This window comes from Tasmannia lanceolata, unplaced genomic scaffold, assembly GCF_043159265.1.
Source record: "Tasmannia lanceolata isolate RefF3 unplaced genomic scaffold, GAP_Taslan_0.1 ptg000012l, whole genome shotgun sequence".
NCBI classification, from domain to species: domain Eukaryota; kingdom Viridiplantae; phylum Streptophyta; class Magnoliopsida; order Canellales; family Winteraceae; genus Tasmannia; species Tasmannia lanceolata.
The window spans coordinates 43,152,819-43,163,916 of NW_027518689.1; the positions used below are offsets into that span (position 1 = coordinate 43,152,819).

The 11,098-nt window shown below is 40.2% G+C and overlaps 2 protein-coding genes across 2 annotated transcripts; one reads left to right on the plus strand and one right to left on the minus strand.

Annotated features, from left to right (window-relative positions):
- Positions 1 to 230: 230 nt before the first annotated feature.
- LOC143887381 (forkhead-associated (FHA) domain-containing protein) lies at positions 231 to 4,355 on the plus strand. The gene is made up of 6 exons (XM_077391477.1): positions 231 to 639; positions 735 to 931; positions 1,735 to 2,976; positions 3,049 to 3,205; positions 3,316 to 3,704; positions 3,796 to 4,355. The coding sequence occupies exons 1-6, from the start codon at positions 330 to 332 to the stop codon at positions 4,039 to 4,041; spliced, it is 2,541 nt and encodes an 846-aa protein (XP_077247592.1). The 5' UTR covers positions 231 to 329; the 3' UTR covers positions 4,042 to 4,355.
- A 3,442-nt stretch (positions 4,356 to 7,797) lies between these two features.
- On the minus strand, positions 7,798 to 10,140 carry LOC143888302 (zinc finger protein STOP1 homolog). The gene has a single exon (XM_077392676.1). The coding sequence runs from the start codon at positions 9,478 to 9,480 to the stop codon at positions 7,837 to 7,839; it is 1,644 nt and encodes a 547-aa protein (XP_077248791.1). The 5' UTR covers positions 9,481 to 10,140; the 3' UTR covers positions 7,798 to 7,836.
- Positions 10,141 to 11,098: the final 958 nt, after the last annotated feature.

The window sequence follows — 11,098 nt, forward strand, 5'->3', positions numbered from 1 at the left end:
AAAAATCATTTTCATAGGTTGATCCTAACCCTCCGATCTATAGAGGGAAAGGATCAACCGTCTAACATTCTGATCGGAGGGTTAGGATCAACATATATATAAACAAGAAGGGCTAAAAAATTTCAAAAATCAACAGGACGTGTAATAGAATCAAAACGCCTCCTACCCGTTTGAAACTCCCAACGGTACCTTTTTCAATTCAAACTTGAAATTGAAGAACCCCATTTTCTCTTTTATTATGCCCCCTCCCATCTCATTTCCCAGTAGGCTTTTCTTCTTCCTTGCTCCTCTCCTAAGTACTACTAAAACCCACAACCAGGAAAACAAAAATGGCAGAAAAGGCCAGATCAGATGAAACAAAAATCCAGGAGACAAAAATCCCTGTCCTCACAGTGCTGAAAAATGGTACCATTCTGAAGAACATTTTCATCAACAACCACCCTCTGCGTTCTGAATCAGAATCATCGCAAGAATTCGAAAAGAAAGCGGAAAAACCTGTCCAAGGAGAGGAGAAATTGCTTGTGGGTCGGCACCCAGATTGTCATATCGTGTTGGATCATCCGAGCATTAGCCGATTCCATGTCGAAATCCGATTGCAACACTCGTTGCAGAAGCTTTTTGTCAACGATTTATCGTCAGGTTTTTTTTTTTTTTTTTGCCCTAGGAATTCCCTATTTCTTGTTTGATTTCTTGATTTGCTTTGGTACTGAAATCTTGTTCTTTTTGTATTGTAGTTCATGGAACTTGGGTTTCTGGGAAGAAGATCGATCCACAAGTTCTATGGGAACTCGCGGAGGGAGACATGTTAAGGTTTGGAGCATCAAGCAGGATTTACAGGCTGCATTGGGTTCCTGTGAGTCACTTGTTTGAGATTGAAAACCCGTTAAGATCACAACCAGACATACCTGAAGAGAAAGAAGAGACTTATCAGGTGAATCTCTCTTGGCCATTTTTTTCGTTTTATCTTTATGGGCTTTCTTGATTGGAAATATTGAACTGATAGAATTAGTACTTTCTTCTGCTTTCTTGTATTGAATTGATGGCATCTGTTATGGTATTAAGCTTTCTTGAATTTGTTGGGAGAGTTGCCTTGTTTCCTATTTTAGTAGAACACCGAAACGAGAAACAATACATTTTAGTTTTTTGCAAAACCTAGAAATATTAGGTTCTCATATCACACAAAAGCTTGACGGGGAGCTAAAAGGGAGAACGGAAAAGAGGAAGAGGGTTTCTTATTTGGGTTTCTTCTCGGGTTCCTCTTGGGTTTTCTCTCGGGGTTTCTTGGTTTTCTCTCGTGTACGATCTTCATTGAGAATAAAGGGTTAGGGTTGCGGTTTTTGGGTTTGGAGCTATAATCCATTGTAATCGTTGTATTATTTTCTTTCTCTTAGTTGTGTTCTGGACCGTGGATGTAGGCATCTTGGCCGAACCACATAAAATCTCGGTGTTCATCTTCGGCTTGTGTTTACTTATAGTGGAATATGTGTTCTGGCCCGTGGATGTAGGCATCTTGGCCGAACTACATAAAATCTCGGTGTTCATCTTCTGGCTTGTGTTTCTTTTACTTTTCCGTTTATTTGTGCACGGTCAGATCGGATTTGCCCAGTGAATTTTCTTAAGAGAATTAAATTTGACTGACAGAATCTCTTCATTTTATTAGAAAAATTCTTGAATTGAATTGTACACCACAATTATCGCCCCCTCATTGTAAATGGTCTTGCTTGTTTCATACAGGATGAGAATTACACCCCACCCATAAAGAATAAAAATGTTTCATGGGGTACACAGATCCCATCTGCTCCTCCCATGCCAGAAGCCATGGATTCTTCATTTCCTGAGGAAGGAGGAGAAACCCCTACCCGAAAAGAGGCTTACATTGCAATCCATATTTCCTTGGAAAGAGAAAACCAGAGCCCAACAAGAAGACTGGAACAGATGGATATATTTAGCCATCACCCAGCACTTGTCGCAGAAGAATCTCTGAGCTCTTCATTGCCTGCAGGTGCTCTCTTGGCATCTGAAGGGCGATTGGAGAGAGAAAACCAGAGCCCAGAAGGTCTAGTTGCTGAAGAAGTACCAGAGGGAAGAGAATACACAAAAATGGAATTAGCTTATTTTGCAACTCAAAGACCCTTGGACAAAGAAAACTGCAATTCACCACGAAGAAAATTGGAATGGAGGGATGAATCAAACCATCACCCCACACCTCCTCGCATGGCAGAATATATGAGCCCTTCATTGCCTGTGGAATTTCGCTCCATGGCTGACACGCAATTGGAGATGGAAAATCGGAGCCCAGAAAGTTCTGTTCCCAAAGGAATACTATCCGAGAGAGAAAACCATAGCCCACCGCGAAGAGGATCAGAACAGAAGGATATGCCAAGTATTTGGTCAAGAAGAGGCAAATCTGCTAGCTTCATTCGCGTTCAAACAGGAAGGGGTCTTGAAAAGATGGGTGTGAGTTTTAATGCTGGAAATGAAGGGGAAAACCAAATAGTGAATACAGTTGTTGGACTAGGTGACAGAGGAGACAAGCTTTGTAAGGTTCTGTTCTCTGGTTCAGATTGCGACGAAGAATCATTTGCATCAGATAAGGAGAATCTGACCCCGAACGTTCAGGTCAGTCTAAAATCAAAGAAGAGTAAGCCAGAAACTATGCAGCAGGAATTGCAGAAATCATCTCCGAACCTTATAATTGAGTCAGACCTCGAAGAAAACATGTTTCCTTCAGAGAAAGAAAATCTCTCACCAAAAGTTTCCCATGGTTCAAACACGAAGAAGAATATTGCCAAAAACAATGCCAGATTTCATCGCGAGGTGATGGAGAGAAGAGCAGAGAGGGTGCCATTTCAGTCTATACTAGTGAACTCTATCAGCAACAGCAAGTCAATTTCAGTTCAAAAGGATATTCCAAAGAATATCAATTCTTTCAACCACTCCCAAACCACTATAAACAAGAGCAAAAGCCCTTATTCTGTAAGTTGTTACTTGATAAACAATTTCTACAAATTCTATCCGTTTACTGTAGTGAACTCAAGTTTATTGCAGAACCAGTCTGTGGATCAAGTTGTTCATGGGATAGGGGAGACAAAGAGGAAATGGAACATGGTGGTGGATACAAGTTGTCTTCTTAACGAAGAGTCAAGAAGATCACTAAAGCTGTTAGAAGGCCTCAGGGGGACTCACCTCATCATTCCAAAGATGGGTAATTGATTTATTTTTTTTACCTGATGAGAAATTAATATCATGGAACCTTCGTAGTTTTCGACGCTTTCTTAGGTTGATGGGTGCTTTTCTGTTTAAACTCTGTCACAGTAATAAGGGAGCTAGATTGTCTTAAACGACGTGGACGCTGGTTCAAGAAGGAAGATGAAGCTTCGTCGATATTGCAATGGATAAAAGAGTGTATGGTGAAAACAAGATGGTGGATTCATGTCCAAAGCTCGGCGGAGAGCATGCCTATAGCACCAACTCCACCTGTGTCTCCTCGGTCGCGGTTAAGTGAGGGAAGCAATGAGTTTAGTGGTGGTAATGCCGCCTATTCAGTACCATTTTCAACCCATGGAAGTTTAATGGAGATTGTTTCTCCAACAGCAGAGGACCATATTCTCGAATGCGCTCTTCTGTTCAAAAAAATTAAACAGGATGGACAACTCGTCCTTCTTACCAATGACATTGCACTGAAAATCAAAGCCATGGCAGAGGTACTATTCCAGAGCTCCTTTTGTTCTATCTATTCCAATAATATTTATAGAAATATGGGGACAAACTAAAAAGAGGGGTGTTTTGTTTCAGGGTTTGATCTGTGAGACTGCAACGGAGTTCCGTGAGAGTCTTGTGAACCCATACTCGAAGAGGTTTTTGTGGGTAGAGAGCATTCCGAGAGGACCTACTTGGTCTTGCTTGGATGAAGCAAGTCTAAAGGAGAACCATCATCATTGCACCATAAGGAATACCACAAAGGCAGTAGAGGCTGCAAAGGGTTTGAAACTCATACTGTTCCATACTTCTCATTATGGGTCGATGAATTCAGTCAAATGAACATTGTTTTTTCATTGTTTCATTCTCTTTAAGAACTATCTAAAGTTGCTTTGATGATTGAAGTTTCATCATCATTTTTTTGTATTAATTGTCCAAAATTCTGTGCCCTTGCGAAACTTATTCTACATTTGTATGGATGAACTTCCATCATCTACCTTAGTTAAGCAGTCATTAGAGACCAAAACCATCATATGCGACAGACAGCTCAAACTCAAGGTGCAAAGGGTTTGAACCTCATATTGCTCCATAACTCTCATTATGGGCAGATGAATTCAGTCAAATAAACATTGCAGCTTCATCACTCTCTTTAAGAACTGTCTAAATTCGCTTTGATGATTGAAGTTGCATCACATTTTTTTGTATTAATTAGCTAAGACTGGTATACATGTGAAACTTATTCTAATCTTGTATGCATGAAGTTCCACCATCTTTGTATGCTAAGAAGTCGTCCGGATCAAAAATCAAACTCTTCTTTTGAGTATGATTAGGCCCTGAAGGCTCAAAGTCAAGGTTGGTCCAAACTAACAAACCCTCTCATTGATCCTCACCAGTGTCACTGACTGGACTGATGTGATTCACTCCATGAAAAGTAACAGGTGGGATGGGATCAGAAATGAGAATGAGGAGAGGCTAAAAAGCACGAAGCATGGACAAAGTGCAGTGTTGTGGGATCGTGAACATGACATTTTTTTTACTGCAAATGGAATCAGAAGCAGGAAAGAGAAAATTGTAGAACATCGATGTATCTTTTTGCATATGGATGAGAAGCAAGGCCCAAAGCCAATCCCGAGAAACAGTGTAAAGCTTCACAGGGTTTTGTATAGATGCATGTAGTTTGCTTCTTCAACAGAAGTGTCTATTTTTTACCGAGCTTCTCTTCGAGACTGCCCAAATCGTTAATCGTTACCTCTTTTGTGTGGGTCAGAACTTACCTGACAAGGAATTTTGCTACCTTAGGGCCGTTATAGTTACGACAGCTGTGTGTGGGAGTTGCTAGGGGCCACCGCAGAAGGCATTTCACGGCCGGCTGTTGCATGAGAAATCAGCCACTTGGGCTCAGATTTTGTCTCATTCATTTAATTCATCTGGGGTGGCTGCTCTCTCATGCAACAGCCAGTCTGTGAAATGCCTTCTTCATGTCCTCAGCCTCCATTCACTACCAATTGTACCAAGTTTTGGGGTATTTTGGATTATTTTGTCGAGGATATATTATAAGCAGTTTCGAATCTGTATTTTGTCTCTCTTATAGTTCTTTGGGAACATATTTTGAGTCCTTTTATGCCCTCATACGCAGTTTCTTGCATCTCATTTTGGTTTGAAAGATATTTGTGAAAAACAATCCACTATTTGTTTGTGGAATTTTTGCAATTTCAGATTGGGATATTACACATGTACACTTCCACTTAAGAGAACAACAAAACATGCTTTGGGAGCTGTGGTTATCAACGAAGGATCAAGTTGCAAATTTGCCCACAAAGACAGTACTCTTATATCCATGAGAGTAGCAAAACCACACTGAAGGGGGCATATTAAGGAACAACAAAACATGCTTTGGGAGGTGTGGTTATCATCCAAGGATCAAGTTGCAAATTTGCCCACAAAGACACTACTCTATCCATGAGAGTAGCAAAACCACACTGAAGGGGGCATATTAAGGATAATCCGCATACGATGGCAAACTTGACTGCATAGCCTTAGCCTTGCAATGCCATATCTTCTGTTACCTTCTCTTCTAACTTACAAGAAGTGTCTGTTGATGTAACTTACTTTGAGTTATCTCAAGTTGTCTTCCTCTAACATATAGATGAAGATGTACTCTCCCTAAGAATAGTTAAAGGAAAAGATTGACCAGTTTTGTTTTCTATATGATCTTTTAGCTTGCAACAGTTGATAAGAATTTATCGCTCCTTTAGTCTACTAACATGACTAAACAGAGTGAGTTTATAATTGCAGTAGGTGACAAGCATTCATCAACAATGATGATTAAAATGAAGAATAAAAATGCTAAGACACACTTATGAGTCACCAAAGCAAAAGTATAGGAGAAACTACGTTATTTTTAATGAGTTAGACTTACAAAAGATTAGAGGAATTACATTATTTTTAACCTACACTTAAACATGGTGGTAGCCTTTAGAGCTTAATGCCAAAAAGGTAGAGGAACTGCATTATTTTTAATGAGTTAAAGACTTTAAAAGGTTATCCTAATTATTCCAAAAAAAAGGTATTTGAGTTGGGCTAGAACTTGGAACATTTGAGAAGGATTTATCACTCCACTAGTCTACTAATTACTAGATGACAAAAGAAATTTAAGTCTGGAATTGCAGAAGGTGGGCAATCATGAATCACGCATAAAAAAAATGGTGATTAGACTGGAAAAGGAAAATGCTAAGAAACTCTAAAGTAATGACTAAGACAAAATATTCAGCACAGTGGTGCTGTCCACAGCTCACAGGCAAAAAGGTTGAGGAACTAGAGTCAGATGTGAACTAGCAACAATTAATAAGGATTAACCAGTCCAATAATCTATTACATGACTAGAGAGTGAACCAGTAATAGCATTAAGTGGAAAATCAATCATCAATAATGACGATTAGATTAGAAAAGAGAACACTTACTACGACAAAAAAATACATCCACTAATCTCTTTTAGCAGTGGACTTGTCCACAACTTGCTGCCAAAATTGTTGAGCAACTTACATTATGTTGTCCGAAAGCTTACTGCCAAAATTGTACAGGAACTACATTATGTTTTTCAATGAGTCAGTATGAGAAGGAATTGGAAATTAATAAGAGGTGATCTAAGCTCCGCTGCGCCAGAGTTCCTTTACAGAAGAATCCGGCATTCATTTCATTTGAAATGCTGAAACTAAATAATAACTAAAAATAAATATGACTGATGTCAGTTATCCAAAATAAGTTTAATTCTAGCAGTCACGATAAAGCATCTCAATTAGCAGAGTCAGCCATTCACTTTAGGCCTAAGGCTTCACCCGTGACTTGGGGCAGAAATGACCACCGGCAGCCTATGGAAGAAATGTCGGTCTTAGGGGGAAAGGTAAAACTTTATAAGGGAAAAAACGATACTTTGAGGTTTAGCAACCGATCAAAGCTTCTAAATATCTTGGGTCGGTCCATGGAATTCGTCTTTACTTTTAGGGGCCGTTGGATATCAGTATTTTAAAATCTTGGATTTCCTCAAAATCCTAGAAGGGAGACGAGAGAAGGAGACTGTCCGTCGTTCTGATTTCTCGCCCTTCTTTTCATCTAGCGAGAGAGTAGGAAATCAGCCCGTGTTTCCAGGTTTAAGAAATCTCAGCATGGGGGAGATATTTCTAAAACCTGGATTTCTTACTTAAATCCAGGATAGTGGGTTGTAAAATTCAGAATTTTACACCGCTTTCAAACTAAAACCGGGATTCAAAAAACCACTTATATAAACAGCCCCTTAATCTTTCCAATATTCTCCATTTTTTTATGTTCTCATCTTCAACATTTTACTAGCCCATGTTGGGATCTCCATTTTTCTTCACTTGGATTCATTAGGGTTTACATCAAAACCACTGTTTTCAATACACAATGTCCAGAAAACACTCTTATGGGTCTAGGACTAGGACAAGACGACTGGGTCTAGACATTCAACTGAAAGATAGTTCAAGATAATGCGGAGACTGGCATAACAAAAAAAGCTTCTTTACTTACAAATATGCAGATAACACACGCACAAAAGAAAAAAAAAGAGAGAATGACCAAATATAATCAAAACATGATTAACCATTCAGAATAACATAGAAATTACAAGACACTGGAACTCGAGTTCTCCCCATTTTTCTGAATGAGATTACAAGACCTAGATGGTAGGAAAGAAAATGAACTTTCAGAAACTTCAAATGCTGGTGGAGGAAACTCAGGAATTCCGGCAAAGTTACATGCATCGAAGTTCATTGGTGAGAAATAACCATTATCATCATCGCTTTTCACGTTCAAAACAGGAGCTTCACTAGATGCATTCAAGCTGAAATCGAAACCCTTAAATCTCAAACTAGTTGTTGCTTCATTGTTCTGACCTTGATCTGATGCTCCTGAGCCTCTGATATCGTCCGTGGGAAGCACGGGAGTGTGACCTTGGAACAGTGCGACATGCCCAAATAACTTGTCCTTCCTCGAGAAAGTCGTACCACACGAACACAGCCACTTATCGCGGCCACAGTGTTTTTCATGAGTTTTCAGGTCAGCAATAACAGAGAACTTCTTGCAATTGCACCGACTGCAAGTATAGCTTTTATCACAGTGGCTTCTCTTGTAATGGTTTTTCACACACAGAATAGTCTTCAAAGGTTGAAATTTCTTGTGATCCTTGTTCCGCTTACAACCCACATAAGGACACGAATACCTTCTTATAACAACGGGCTCTGAATTTGATTCCTTACTAGGCTTTGCAAGGGCAGCTGGGGTCTTGTATTCATCACCATGGCCTCGCATATGCATCCGCAAATTCGCATCTCTCTTAAATCCCTTACCACAGATCGAACAAAAGTGGGTATGTGGTGCAAGAATTTCCTCCCTTTCAAGTTGTAAAACCTCATATGAACCAGGTGGGAGGTTTTCTCCTTCGGCCGCATCTTCATAGTCCTTCATATCATAGTCTTCAACATTGCCAAGAGGTTCCGACCCTTCAACAATGAAACTACACAGTTCAGATTGGTCAACATGATCAACATTTTTCTGTTCATCCTCACAATTATTCATAGCCTTGATATGATCCTCATAGTCAGAACCATTGCTTCCGCCCGTAACCGTATTCATACTCTGTTGAAAGCCGATGTTCATGCCTAAGCTAGTGGGACCACCAAAGAGGCTACCCAACTGCCCCACAAAAGGACTAGTTGCCGAGGGTGTATGTTTCGCAGATGGAAGTAGACTACCCGCGGTTGACATCAACTGAATTATGATCGATGTGAGATCGGCCGATACAATCTGTTGCTTAGCCAAAAGTTCACTAGAACGTCCCAAAATGCGACCTTCTTGACCAGCAATTGAACATACTACATCTTGAAGTTGGTGGATTTTTTGCTCCAAGAAAGAAAGGTTGCTTAACATCAATCGCGGGTCCCAATCTGGAGTAGGATTGTTAATTTGGGTTTTTGAATCTAGTTGAACAGGTCCTTCCCAATCTGGAGTAGTATTGTTAAGTTGGGTTTTTGAATCTAATTGAACTGGTCTTTTGATCTCAATTTCAGAATCTGAAGGTGGGTATAATTCAGGGAACGGTTGTTCGATCCTAACGCCATAAGCTAGACTTGAAGAAACATCCCATTTCTGAGTTTGATGTGAATCAAAATGATTGAACGATTGACCGACAATGAAATTTTTTGATGGGTCATTTGCCATGGAGGATCTAGTGAAAGTTTCAGAAGATTGCCTTTGTTTCAAATCCATTTTCAAGTTGGTTTCGAAGGCAACAAAGGCAAATGATGATAATCAAATCCAAAAAAAAAAACCCAAATATTAGTAGATATTTTTTCAGAGTTCCACCCTCCTCACCCAAATATCATATTTCATTTCATAAATACCATGAAACCTTAACTTTCATTATAAAACCCTAACCCTAAATTTCAGTCAAAACCATCTTTTAATCTCTAACTCTAAAACCACCCTAAAATCCAATTGTTAACCCCAAAAAATACCCAAAACTCCCCTACTTCATTTCAAAAAATACCCCAAAATCCTAACTTTCTCTTCAACAAATACCCCAATATCATATTTTTTCACAATACAACACAAAACCAAAAAAAAAAAAAATAAGAAGAAGAGAGAAACCCAACCTTTCTCTCAATCCCCACAAGCTAAAACCAAAACGGGTCCTAAAGAAAATGACATTTCTGACATGGGCTTTCTTCAGAAGCTCTGATTGATAACGTTTCAAAGATGAAATTTCAAAAAGAAGGGGAAGGAAACTTACAGATTGAACAGTGTGTTTGGCTATGTGGACTGGGTCTAGGGAAAAGAGAGAGGGAGCTCGAAAAGATAGACTCGACCCAAATCACAATTATATTGAGAATATAATATCAAGAAAAAACATGTGTTCACATCTATGGCCTCACTTTCCCATTGACTTCCTTTGTTTATATCCAAATTTGAAGAAAACTAGGGTTCGAGGAAGCTGCACAATGTTAACCCACGACTCTAGCATCCCACCGCCAAATCTCGACCGTCCACCTGGTGTGGGGACCCCTAATTTGGATGGGTTCGAGGAAGCTGCACGATTCTAGCATCCCACAGCCAAATCTCGACCGTCCACCTGGTGTGGGGACCCCCAATTTGGATGGCTGCTCTGTCCCATACTCTGGACTGTAATAGATATGATCTCAATGGTCGATTTTTAGAGGTTATGTGGGGCCCGCCTAGGACCTAGTCTGGCATGGAACAGGTCTAAAGGGCTTAGCCTAACGCGTTCCATAAGCTCATGAGTTTTTGGCATATTGGTTAAGTACCTAACATTTTGTATGAGAGCAGTCACCACGTTAAAAGGACGATATGTGCAGAGGGCTACCTAGGGAAAACAAAAAGGGGGGCCGAGTGAAAGTCCCAAGGACGGCAGATGTAGAAGTGTGGTGGAATTTTATGATCCTGCTACGTATGGGACTAGATGGGACTCAGTTTGGAGCCTGTCTAGGTATGGGACAAGGTGAGGCCCAAGTTGGTATGGAACAGGTTTAAAGGGCATAGCCTAATGCATTTCATCTGCTATCGAGCTTTTGGAGTATTGGTTAGGTCCCTAACATTTGGTATCACAGCAGCCACCACCAAGTTTTGTGTTCGAGTCACACAGGGGATGACCTGTGGTAAAGGTTACCTGGGGAAAAAATGCAACGGTGAAAAAAAAATCACAACGTAGGCCGGATAGGCGTGGCAAAATATTACGATTTTTGAGTGGGGACCTTCCTAGGTAAGGAACTAGGTGGGACTCCTGCATGAGGGCTTGCCTAGGTATGAGACTAGATGGGACCCAACCTGGTATCGGACAGGTTTAAAGGTCCTAGCCTTGCGTGTTCCA

Bases quoted from the DNA above. Each gene is read 5' to 3' on its own strand.
- LOC143887381 (XM_077391477.1), top strand. From the start codon at position 330: ATGGCAGAAAAGGCCAGATCAGATGAAACAAAAATCCAGGAGACAAAA. The intron at 2,977-3,048 runs GTAAGTTGTTAC...AGTTTATTGCAG, and splicing joins AGAGCAAAAGCCCTTATTCT to AACCAGTCTGTGGATCAAGT. The intron at 3,705-3,795 runs GTACTATTCCAG...GTTTTGTTTCAG, and splicing joins AAATCAAAGCCATGGCAGAG to GGTTTGATCTGTGAGACTGC.
- LOC143888302 (XM_077392676.1), bottom strand. From the start codon at position 9,480: ATGGATTTGAAACAAAGGCAATCTTCTGAAACTTTCACTAGATCCTCC.